Here is a 12,927-nt window from a genome sequence, read left to right on the forward strand (position 1 = left end):
AGGTCGCTGCCAGGACCAGGGAGTTAAAGATGAGAGCAGCCAGGCAGATAAACCACACTGTCAGCCTGATCATCCAGCTTCCCAGCAGGTAGTCACACGGTTTGAATGCTCCTGAGAGAGAGAGAGCGAGAGAGAGAGAGAGAGAGAGAGAGAGAGAGAGAGAGAGAGAGAGAGAGAGAGAAGGGGACAGGGAGCAATAGTAATGAGACTTTATTAACATACTGCAGTACTGACTAATCCTTTTACAAGGAGAAAACGCTCTGGGATTGTTAAAGGTGAGTAGAAGTAAATAAACAACAGCACTAATAAATAGAACACACTGTACGTAACACACTGATTCACTCAATAAGGCAAGAGAACCTAAACAGGCCTGGCATTGTTCCATAGACAATGAGAATAAAGGATAGTGTGTCTACCTGGAGAGGGAGAGCAGTGGACAACGAGAGGCATCCTGTCCATGTCTTCATCCTCACCTGCCAGAGAGAGAAGTGGTTCACTTATTAGCATCAAACAGAAAACACTTACATGCACACACCCGCACACTCCGACACACGGACAACACATCCACCTCCTGAAGCCACGACGTCACAAACAAACAAACAAACAAACAAACAAAAGCACAAAATCTCATAAAGTGCAAAAGAACACGATGTGAATGGGCAGAGTTTAATAAGCTAAAGATGTCTCTTCTTAAGCACGCGGTCTTATGGTTTGTATGAAAAGAGAACAGACAATGACAGCAAACCTGTGGCTTTGCTCTTGTCCTCCTCACCCGCTGAGCTGCCCGGACCATCACGGGCCGTGAAAGCGCAGCATTGGTAAGCGTAGGGCACCGAGATCGACCTGAACACAAAGACATATTCTCACCGCGTGCCAAGGCATTAACAAGGAAGCATATACTGGCATCTCCGCTGATTCAAATTCAATTTGACCTCAAGAAATGCCTAGCGAGAGGGGTTTCACTGAAGACACAGTCACATCCTTATGAAATACATGAAAATACCCGCGATTCAGAGGTACATGTTAGCGTGCTTTAAAAACTGATAAAAAAAATGAAACGATGAAACTAGTTGAGCAACTCAAAGCGTGTGCTGGCATGCGTCTGTGTGGGTCAGTGCTTGGGAGGGTGGAGGTCTATCTGAGTGGCGTGCGTCTGTGTGGGTCGGTGCTTGGGAGGGTGGAGGTCTATCTGAGTGGCGTGCGTCTGTGTGGGTCGGTGCTTGGGAGGGTGGAGGTCTATTTGAGTGGTGTGCGTCTGTGTGGGTCGGTGCATGGGAGGGTAGAGGTCTATTTGAGTGGCGTGCATCTGTGTGGGTCGGTGCTTGGAAGGGTGGAGGTCTATTTGAGTGGCGTGCGTCTGTGTGGGTCGGTGCTTGGGAGGGTGGAGGTGTATTTGAGTGGCGCGTGTCTGTGTGGGTCGGTGCATGGGAGGGTGGAGGTCTATTTGAGTGGTGTGCGTCTGTGTGGGTCGGTGCTTGGGAGGGTGGAGGTCTATTTGAGTTCCGTGCGTCTGTGTGGGTTGGTGCTTGGGAGGGTGGTGAGGCCTCTTGCCTGAGTTTGGGCAGACTTTTGGCCACCAGGGTGTTTTTCATATCGAGGTTTCCACTTAGTTTCAGCTGGTTCAGAGAACTCAGTCCAGCTGTGGGTACACTGACCAGGGAGTTAAGACTTAAATCCCTGAGGGAGAGAAACAAGAGAAATCACCATTAACTCATTCACACACACACACACACTCACTCAAACATGCATGGATACACACACTGACCTTTCCAAAGTGGAGTAGTCATACATTCACTCAACACTGTTTCACTACGAGCTCAGAGACCTATCTAAACAAAGTCCGAGCCAATTGTCTGTATGTGGAGATGTGTAAAGCAATGTTCCTGTATTGCAGACTTTTGGCTCACATGTTAGTTAGTCCACTGAGTGACAGAAAAGCGTCTTCGTGGATGAATTTGATCTGATTTCTGCTGAGATCCCTGCAGAAAAAAAAAAAAACACCACACACACACAAACACACACACACACACACACACACACAAACACGCACACAAACAAACATGGCAGGTGGTCGGTACAGAGAGTTCATGGAAACCTCCCCAGAGAGAGAGAGCGCCCTATATTTAGTCTCACGTCAGGTGTGAGTGTGTTATCTTTGTGTTTACCTTTGTGTGTGTGTGTGTGTGTGTTTATCTTGTTTGTAACTCATGCTGGAGCTTGCTTACTCTCTCGCTCTCTTGAATCTTTTTAATTGCAAATAATAATTCACAAAACTCATCAATGCTAATTATTGATAATGCAGTAAAGTACACAAAAACAAAGGCGATTACTTAATTACCAAAATCAATAATACTAAATTAAATTAACACCATTTTAGGTATTATTGAGGATGGGACAATAAAACATTTCAATTTTGCAATGAATAAGAATATGAAATTACTGAAAATGAAATTGACTTACAGAACCCGGAGAGCTGACAGACCCTGGAAAGTGTCTCTCTCTATCTGTTTAATTTGGTTGTGCTGCAGGCTTCTGTGGAGCCCAATTCAAGATGAAGACCATTAGCAAACACACAGACACATGCGCCCGCACACACACAAACACACGCACATACACACACACACACACACACACACACACACACACGCACACATTTATAGTACTGTCTTAACACTGAACGCTAATGAGACACAGTCAGTCAGAATCAAAAGCTACAACAAAACTAATTCAAATAATTAAACACGAGAGATTAATTGGAGTGAAAATGGGTGAAATACTCACATGTCCTGTAATCTCCCACAGCCCTGAAATGATGGCACCTCTTCTATCTCATTATAGGACAGATCTCTGTGAGGACAAACACACATACACACACACACACACGCACGCACACACACACGCACACACACAAGCACACACAAAATATAAAGCACAGTCTTAACAAAACTCGTACAAAACACCCAACTCATTTTAGTCACATGACTAACATAACCATAAATAAAACAGTGTCATTATGCTCTAACCAGCTCCCAACATGGTCAACAACCACAGTTCCTCTCTAGGGATGACACTGCAGGTCTGGCCTCAACTCCTCCTCACAATTCTCAAATGTCACAGCACCATGAAAAGGCAAACTGCTGACAAGCTTGTTAAGCATTTGCCTTTAGGATCTTGATCTAGAGAGACTCTCTGTGTGTGTGTGTGTGTGTGTGCTGACAATAAGACCGTTTGGTTTTATGAAAACTTTGAACGACATGTTTAACGCGGGAGTCAGCCGCGACTTTCAGTGACGTTTCGTTAAAAAAAACGTCCTCGCGTTTTATTGACAACTATTTTGTCGGCTTATGGAATTTGACTGACTAGCGCTAAGACTGTGACCCTGTGTTCACATCAGCGACTGATGTGCATATGTAAGAGCATTATCTGGCCATGTGACTGTGAAGCAGACCTGAGAAACAGGACAGAGTGAACAGGGGCAGGTGGGGACACGCAGATTCAGATAAGGACAGGTAAGGACAGAAATAAGTCAGAGACAGGTAACTGACAGATAATCATCAGGAAGTGCAGGCAGACGGACTGACCAATGGGGAAGGAAAAACAGTTAGAGGTGAGTAAAGTTAAGATTGATTGACATGAATAAGTAAAGACAGCCAGAGTCAGGGTTACGTGTATAGAACTGACCCCAGGGGTCAACTTACAGAGTGCGTAGAAGTCCCAGGTCATCGCACAACTCAGCGGGAAGGCTCCTGATCTTAGTGCCCGTCAGGGTCCTGGAAAACACAACACACTCGGGAATATTCAGGAATATTACCATGTATGGTGAGTTTGCTGTGTGCACTTAATATTAATATGGTTTGGGTTCCCCAAGTCCAGTCCTGTAGATTTTAAATCAGGCCACTTTTTTTCCCTCTATCTTCATAATTAGAGGCTGATTGTTACCTTGGAAACAGGTGCGTGTGCGCTCTTCTACCAATAAGAGGGCACGGCAATGGTTTAAAAATCAGCAATACTTGGCAGGTCGTAAGACTGGATTTGAGGAAGCCTGGTATATTATTGTGTTGTTTTCGGTTTGTGTGGTTGTTGTTATTGTTGTTGTTGTTTTTTCAGGTTACGCGTGTTTAAAATGAACTTACAGACTCTCCAAGTTGACTGTTCCAGTGAGGCTCGGAAAGTCTTTCATCATACTGGCACCTCGCAGTATCCTGCACCACACGCCAACACGTTTAATAAAACATCACAAGCCGTCGCCATTAATGAAACACACATCGCTGCAGTTAATGAAACATCTTACAAGACACCCCGGAGCAATGATGACTGATGTGTGAGCAGTCAAAATGACAGACCTGGGACAAATTAGCACTCAGATGAAGGACTGGCACTGTCCCAAAATCAAATCGCACGCCCCAAACTCTCAAGGCCTCAGATCTTAAGCGACCAAAATCAGTTAAAAATAATACAGAAGCTACAGCCTACGTGTGTGACGTTTGTTTTGGTAACAGAGAAGAGGACAGTACAAAAAGGAACCACTGATACGGAATCAATCGTTCAAATGCACTACATGCTTTAACAGAAGCGTGGATTACATGTGGAGTGAGTAGCACGTCTAACGGACGTGCGGCACTTTTATACAGTCTAAATAACAGACAGCGAGAAAAAGAAGACTGCTTAGGAAGATATATCTTATCGTGGCTGAACGGCACAGAAAACTGCGCTGTGTTTTAGCACATGTTAAACTCACAGAGAATGTAAGTCGGACAAGTTCTGAAAGGCAGTGATTCCCACGAAGGAGAGGGGGTTGTCGTAGAGGTGACTGCAAACACAAAGATGTTGAAAGAGACATGTGTGAACAGCGATATTTTTCTTTCAGCATTCAAACGCGCCATTAGCTCTCATTATGTGAGAACGACACTACAGAGGTGTAAACGCAGCATTGTATTTGTTATGTAATTATGTAGGCTAAAAGTAATCCATAATTAATGTCCTTTGAGTTCTGTTGAATTTGTGCTCATTGGGCGAAGAGAAACGATTCTCTTTCTTTTCTCTGGCATTGTGTCAAGATGATGTCATTACGACATGAGGCAGGTTATGTTTTGTATTAAGGTGTGTGTGTGTGTGTGTGTGTGTGTGTGTGTGTGCGCGCGTGTGTATGTCTGTGTCTGTGTGTGTGTGTGTGTGCGTGCGTGTGTGTGTGTATGTGTGTATGTGTGTCTGTATGTGTGTTTCAGTGCAAACTTACATTGTTCGAAGCAATGGGTTCCTATGGAAAGCACCTTCTGGAATCTCAGCTATATTATTGCTGTGAAATCCACTAAAGGTTACACAAATAAAAGAAAAGAAAAGAAAAGAAAAGAAAAGGTTGAGTATCACCATCATCTTTCCAATTTTAAGCTAGACTCACTCCCTCCCATTAAATATTTCATTCATCACGAAGATATAAATGAAAGGAACAGCTATACCAGTACACAACAGTAGGGGGCGTATAAGCTCTGCATTTGAGCTTGTCCTCTTTCTCTCTCTAAAAGGTAAACATTTTCCGTTTCTCCATTAAAGACTCTTTTTCCATCTCCCTCTCTCTCTCCCTCTCTCTCTGTCTGTCTGTCTGTCTCTCTCTCCTCTCTCTGTCTCTCTCTGAATGAATGGCTGAACAGTGGGAGTGGTATCTGCACCTGGTCTGAATGAGCTCACACCTGGTTAATACGTCTCTTTCTTTTCTTTTGTGATGAGATGACTGGTAAAAAAAAAAGACCCTCTTTCATCTACAGTATCACAGAAAAGCACTTCCACCCTCATAACCTGGCTTTAAAGCATCTTCTGATTGACGAGAGGGACAGCAAAGAAAGGGGGAGAAAAGCAAATAGTGCAATACCAACTATCTTCCCTCTGCCAGTGAGAGATTTACATCATACATGTCATGTCCAAACAAAACTACACATTACTTTGGCAGCTGAATGCAAAACCAGTATAAAAGTGTGAGAGGGAGCGTGTAGGTACGTGTGTGTGTGTGTGTGTGTGTGTGTACACTCACAGTTCTTTTAGCTTGGGTAAACTCTGAATGGCTTCAGGGAAGGTTTTCAAGTTGTTAAAGTTGAGGTCTCTGGAGAAGAAAAAAAAAGAAGTAAAATCCTTGTTACACCTTTTATATCAGCACTAGAGATATTTCAACAATCACCACTACCCACATAATCAACTTCATTATCATCACAAATAGATACTTTAGCCTTTGTTTATAGTACTTAACACACATCTAATTCACTCTAATTCTGACTGTATTGCAGTCCTATCCTGCTCTTGTGTGGTCGCCCCAACGAGCTGACTAGGGATTGACTAGGGATTGATGGTACCACAGAACCACAGAGTTAGAATTAGGATGAAGTGCGTCTGCATGCAGGTGGGCATGGGGAAGTGGTGTTTTTTTTTTTCATTTCAGCTGTTAAATAATACTCTCTGCCACCCTTTCTCCTGCCCTCATCAACCTCAACATGACATCACTCCCCCCTCTCTCTTGACCCATGCCTCCGGTGTGCAGGAAGTTGGCGTGCCCTCTTCCTGTCCTAATTGCAGCCAAAGTAAATAGAGTCGAGTCAACGATGGCTATCTGGCTTCCTGTTCCGCCCGCCACTTCCTCCCCAGCTGCCCGGCTAAGGAGCTCGGAGACAGACCGAGGAACGGAGGGGGGCTTGGAGTCACAGCCAAGGTCTCTAAGCAGGTCTGTGATCTTTTTAACACTCTGAATTGAGCGTGACTGATTAGAATTGACTAGAGCTTCTCCAACAAATAGGACAATTGTCTGGAGTAAGCTGGCTAGAACGCTTCAGTGACCCTGAAGACGGATCCTTAAATCTTCTCTCCACTACTGATATTAAACTGTGGAGTGCCTTTTAACGTTGGCAGTACAATTTTCCCCCATATTTTTTCCTCTGTATCAATTATCCAGGAAAGAGTTAAATGGTATTATCAGAGAATAACTTCTGACCTTAAATGCACCTATTGTCAGTAGAAACATATTCACAACAGCTCTCTGTCATATAGACACAAGAAAACACAAGCATGCTGCCAAGCCTAAAACAACTGTGACCTTCACACAGTGTAACAGGCATGCCTATACTCTGAAAGTGGACCAACTGACTTAAATTAAATGAAAAATTTGGAAAACTTTTAGACCCTGCGATAGATAACCGTCTACTGTTCATTACAAGGAAACTCTAAAAATGCAAATTTTTTGCTAGAGTGATCTACATCACATAGTAAAAGTTAAAGGCTGTATTATAACTGACAACTTGTCAATAACGCTGACATAATAACTTCCCCAAATCAGCTGTAGAGGGCGCCAGGGAAGCAGGTAATTCAGAATGAACTCCCGAGCTCCTCCGCAGTAAGTTTTAAACATTGAATTTCATCATTATGGTTCTAAATGCAACCAAAACACTCGCTCCACATTACATATGCCCCCCCCCCCAACCACCACCACCACCCTACACATCAGAGCACCATATTTTCAATACAAACAATACAGAAACAAGACACATGGCTCAAATCCAGTCTATTTATTCTAAACCAACAGTAAAAGTAAAGATGGATGAGGAGAAACTGACAGTGTCTCTAGATTCTCCAGGCCGGCAAAACAGTTCTTCCCCATCTCCTGGATCCTGTTGTTGTGTAGGTGTCTGAGGAATAGTCACAAATACAATATTTAGATGTAGGAGCCATCACATTATTATAAATCATTTTTTTAACAAGTTATTTCACAATGTTGTGCCATTTCTCTAACTCATCCACGCACTGCATGAAAAAAAAGAAAAACAGAAGTCCGCCACTTGTTTTATTTCGTGGTAAAATGTTTTAGAACTTTTTAATGGAACTGACTGCATAAATCCATACGTTGCACAGCTCACTAATTTAACCGTAAATAAATAACACTCCTAATGGTGTAAATTCTAGCTCAGATTAATTAAACTTCTCTGTTTTTCTCATGAACTCAGGCAAAAAAATGCTATTTTTGTTTCCCTTCATCATCAACAAGATGCACAACCCAGTAGAGCAGGATCATACAAACAAACACACACAGACACACTAATCTGTCTGTCTAAACTCTTCATTTAGAGTAGCAAAGTCTGAGAATGTTTTACGGTTAACTCATCAGTATTTTTTGCTGAGCACCGCGCAGGTTGTGTGTTTGTTCAACCTACTTAACGGATTAATTGGCCTCCTCTCCTTAGACAAATATTTTCCAACAGCAGGAATGTAATTGGTAAATCAGACACACACAGAGAAGGTTCCAGAAAGAGAAGAAAAAGATGGTTTCAAGGTCTCTCGTCCCTGTTTGTGTTTGCTAGACGCAGAAGACACACAAGGTTCTCCTTCTTCTCTTTCCAAAACCAACAACTACAGCAGTTTACCTGCCGGTCTGTGTGTGTGTGTGTGTGTGTGCGTGTGTGTGTTTGTATGCGTGTGGGGGTGTTTCACAAGGAATATGGGTCGTGTGTTTGTGCAACGTGCTGATGGATTTAACTGATGTCTAATTTCTGTTAAATAGGGAAACAGTGTACAGGGAGTTGCAGGGGCAGTGCACATGCTCCATGTCAGCCTCTGATGGAATACACTATCACCAGTCAGAGTAGCTGACGGGTAAAGTGTAAAGATAAAGCGTAAACAGATATGGCATTTCAGGTCGACACTCACAGCACGACCAGGCTGGAGAGGTTAGCGAAGGCGCTATCGGGGATGCGCGTGATGCGGTTGAGCGCCAGCGTCAGGGCCTGCAGGTTGCCCTGGTGACGCAGAGGCACGATGGGCACCTCGGTCAGGTTATTGTCATCTAGCCACAGATGCCGCAGCTGCTGCAGACCCTCAAAACTGTTGTCGGGTACCAGCGTGATGTGGTTAGCATCTAACCGTCTGCAGGAAAAAGAGAGAGAGAGAGAGAGAGAGAGAGAGAGAGAGGAGGATGAAGGAACACAAGGACAAAGAAAGAGTGTGTATACGTGACAAACAGTTCATGAATGTATTCTGATTATAATCTTAACCACGCTTGAACCAGCAGCTTATGAATGATCTCATTTTGTTGAGGAGAAAAAACAGTGAGAACCACGGAGAGCAAGGTGTTTTGCAGTTGTGTGTGAGACAGAGAGAAAGGCTTTGCTAATAGAGAAACAACCAAAAATAGGGATAAGCAAGTACACACATGCACCCTACCTCACAGACACTTACTAACAAAACACACCATTAGGTGAGCATATGTGTTTGTGTGTAAATAACAACTACAGTGTGTGTTCTGTCAAGTGGGCGCAAAGGCATCCATTAGCAGCCAGTCATCCAATAACAGCTCAGTGTTTTCCATGATCTCACTGCCTTGGACTTTCTCACAGCGTGCCAGGTGAGAGGGGCCAGTTCAGGGCCCCCACACTCCAGACCAGGGGAAAGCAGCCACACCTTAGAGCACTCATAGCCGCTGTGTCAAAGACGCCACGTTTCAAAAAAAGCTGTGTCAATATTTCATTTCATTTCAACGTGATATGTTATTTTTTTTGTCTGTTTTTGTTTTTTTTTTCATTTATTTATTTTAATCATATGCAACCTCGTGCTTAATTTCAGGAGTGCTGAGGTATTCAAAAACAGGAAAAAACAAAATGTACCTCCTGAACCGTCCTGGGTTCTCTGAACTGACCATAATTTTAGCCTGTTTGCTGTTCTGTCATCCTTGAGTATCCAGTGTATTAAACAGAAACCAAACCTGTTTGGTTTACCAGTGCAGGTATTCTAAGCCTGTTGACACTACAGTTCTTTTGCAGTTAATGCCTATCAGAGTAACCAATCACAGAGAGGCAGGGGGGGAGACGGGTGGTGACATCCTGTTTATGAATGGCAGAATGGACCCTCTTATCCACATTCAAATGAACCCAACAGTGGCAAACGTGGACCATGCTCTGGGCAGAGACGCCAGCACTACCGTCGCTTCTTTGGAATACAAATTTATTACACCACACACCCACACACCCGTGCGCGCGCACACACACACACACACACACACACACAGATACACAGCTCCGCCTCCAAGGGACACACTTATCAGACTTTTTTGGTAAACCATAGCTCTTCCCAATTATGACTGTGAGCCATAATGAGGAAAAACTATTTCTTCCTTTCAGCAGGGATAATTAAGAATAATTGGGGATAAAATGTTCTGGAAGACTCTAGGACTGCAATCTGAAATAATAATTACTTTGGGTGAGTGGCATTCTGATTAACAGGTTTCTCAGTCGCTTCGACGTGACTCCTCGTCATTTTTTGTCATGTTTGCTCTGCGGCCCCCAGTGCGCCTGCACTGCTAATCCATCTGCTTATCGCGAGCTGGTCCAGGTGTGCTACGCTTGGTTCTAAAACGCAACCCAATGGAGCGGGGAGGTTTTTAGAGGTTTATTAAGAAACGCTGTCATTTAAAACAGTTAAAACAACTACAATCCTCACTTGCACTTCTTCCAAAGCAACATGGGTAAGGAGAACCAAGGGTCACCATATACACTTCAGTAAACAAGAAGCAAGTGAAAACAGGTCTGTCTAAAACAAGCGTGTGTGCCTTTCACCATAGGGAATTTTCAGAACAAGCAGGCTTAAGCTACCTATGGAGTGAGTAATCACATTGGTGACATATAGAGAAGATACGACCCGAGGTTCACCCGGTTACATACACTGAACACTTAAGCATGTTTAAGTCCATTTTCTATTGGTTTTTGTGCTCTTGTTCAACATGCATCACAGCTGGTTCATTGAGTGGTGGGGGGTAAACATGACAGGCCAATATTCAACACCCAACCTGTAGTGACAGGCATTTTATCTTCTAGGATGGAGATGTAATACCTTTCATCAAACACTATAGGATTTAGTTACCAATGTACCCTCATGTTGTATCAGCTGGAATACGATGAATTGCTCTGTGACTGGTCTAAAAGCTTCAACGTAATTGTAAAGCATTATTGTATTTATTTTTAAGTGCTTTTTTTTCTGTCCACAGTAGACTAGCCTATGCACTGATCTCATCTTTCAGATGTATATAACAATCACTCACCTCTGGACGACTTTACTAACACCAAACCTGCAGTATTGTTAGCTTGTCTGTTTGTTATGTGCTCTTGTTTTAAGTCATCAGCTAAATTAAAAAAAAAAAAAAAACGAACAGAGAGAGAAAGGGAGAGAGAGAGAGAGAGAGAGAGAGAGAGAGAGAGAGAGAGAGATAGGCTCTCTCAACTCGGGTTAAAGAAATCTTCAGGAAAAAATTGACTCCCTAAGTCTTTCGCAGGTGAGACAATGGAAGTAGGCCACAGTATCAACACGCAGGCTTGGATGGGAACTGTGAATCTCTCAGCTATGGCTGAACGGAGTGGGCGCAGCAGTACCGGAATGCCTGAGTGTATGGAGCAGATCTAGGCATGCCCCTTCCCTGCCAGAGCCATACCAGAGCGGAGGCATACAGGGCTATGCGAAACAACCTAAGGCGCGTACTCTGAGAGCAGCCACTGATGCTACACACTCGCTCATCTGCTTAAACGACAGAATGTAGTCAAGTGCTTACACGCGTGGCCAAAAGCACCACATTCTCACAGGCAGAACAAACTTATGGGGTTGCATAATGTCTCTATTACATTCTTCACGACCTCTAAAATGGTATATAAGGGTGTAACTTTCACTGATACGGGATTAAGGGGTCTCTTCTGTTGTTTTAGGTAGATAATAAAGGACTGAGGTAAACTGCTGCTTTTGCACGTGAATTCAAACTGTTAAAAAAAATGCTACATGTAAAATGAAACCTGTTTAATTTCATACATGGAGGAAAACGTAAATATGAACTCTAAATACATTTTATTTACCTCTCGATAATCAACTCTAAATACATTTTATTTTACCTATCAAAAATTAAGCACAAACAGAATTCAAGTGCATACAGATCATGTGAGTGTTGCTAAATTCAACATAATAGACCTGTTATGCAAATTTAAGTCCTTCCTCCAGCCAATAAGAATTTGTCCAGGCCACTCCCTAAAAAGCTAACTGCTGTCACACCAATTAAACAGTGGCTGTGCTGGTGACCTGATTACATTGTCTGAATACTTCAGTGACAATGCTCCAGCAGAGAGAACATTCCTGCCAGACCTTTCTCTTCTGCCTGAATGTACGCTTTTGCTTTCCCTCCCCAGCAACAGAACTCTTTCAATCATTTAATCTGCCTTCGTGTGTCTCTCTTATTTCAGTAACAACCTTGAGAGGCCTATGTTTCAACCCTTTAGAGCCTCTCTCTCTGTCTCTCGCTCTCTCTCTCTTGCTTTCTTTCTCTACAAACTTAATCCTACTTCAGCGCTCGCTCTCTCTCTCTCTCTCTCTCTCTCTCACTCTTGCCTGTCTTCCTTTCTCTCATAAAGTCTTTCTGTCAATCCCTACTTTCTGCTATCCCTAACTCTCGCTCTCTCTGTCTCTCTCTCTCTCTCTCTCTCCTCCTTTCTCTTATAAAGTCTTTCTGTCAGTCCCTACTTTCTGCCATCCCTAACTCTCTCTCTCTGCCTCTCTCTCTCTCTCTCTCTCTCTCTGTCCATGCTTGAGGGCAGAAGGCGTGTTGATTGACAGCTAACTCTCAGAGGCATTAGGCAAAACCTGCCTTGCTCTGCCAAAGCACATTACTTCAGCTGCACAGTCAAAGCCCTGGGGGTAAAAACATCTGCAAAAAAAGGAACCATGGAAGTGAGGGGGGGGGGGACAGAGGAAAAACACAAGGCTAGAGAGGGAGAGGGGAAAAGAGAGAGAGAGAGGGGAAAAGAGGGAAAGAGGGATCTGGCTAGGTGATAATGGCTCATAGCTGCTTTTTCCAAACACTCAGCCCCCAGGCAGACACACCAGCTGGACCTGCTCTCATAGAGACAGTCAAAATGCACCATACATACA

The 12,927-nt window shown here is 43.6% G+C and overlaps 1 protein-coding gene across 1 annotated transcript in view; it reads right to left on the reverse strand.

Annotated features, from left to right (window-relative positions):
• lgr4 (leucine-rich repeat containing G protein-coupled receptor 4) overlaps positions 1–12,927 on the reverse strand; it is a 41,211-nt gene that overhangs the window by 1,740 nt on the left and 26,544 nt on the right. The window contains 14 exon segments of the mRNA XM_030765996.1: positions 2–111; positions 417–473; positions 746–843; positions 1,552–1,677; positions 1,908–1,979; positions 2,461–2,532; positions 2,782–2,847; positions 3,699–3,770; positions 4,134–4,202; positions 4,739–4,810; positions 5,237–5,308; positions 6,026–6,094; positions 7,593–7,664; positions 8,680–8,895. Coding sequence (XP_030621856.1) covers positions 2–111; positions 417–473; positions 746–843; positions 1,552–1,677; positions 1,908–1,979; positions 2,461–2,532; positions 2,782–2,847; positions 3,699–3,770; positions 4,134–4,202; positions 4,739–4,810; positions 5,237–5,308; positions 6,026–6,094; positions 7,593–7,664; positions 8,680–8,895 — 1,243 coding nt within the window.

Source organism: Chanos chanos, chromosome 2, assembly GCF_902362185.1.
Source record: "Chanos chanos chromosome 2, fChaCha1.1, whole genome shotgun sequence".
Taxonomy (NCBI): Eukaryota; Metazoa; Chordata; class Actinopteri; order Gonorynchiformes; family Chanidae; genus Chanos; species Chanos chanos.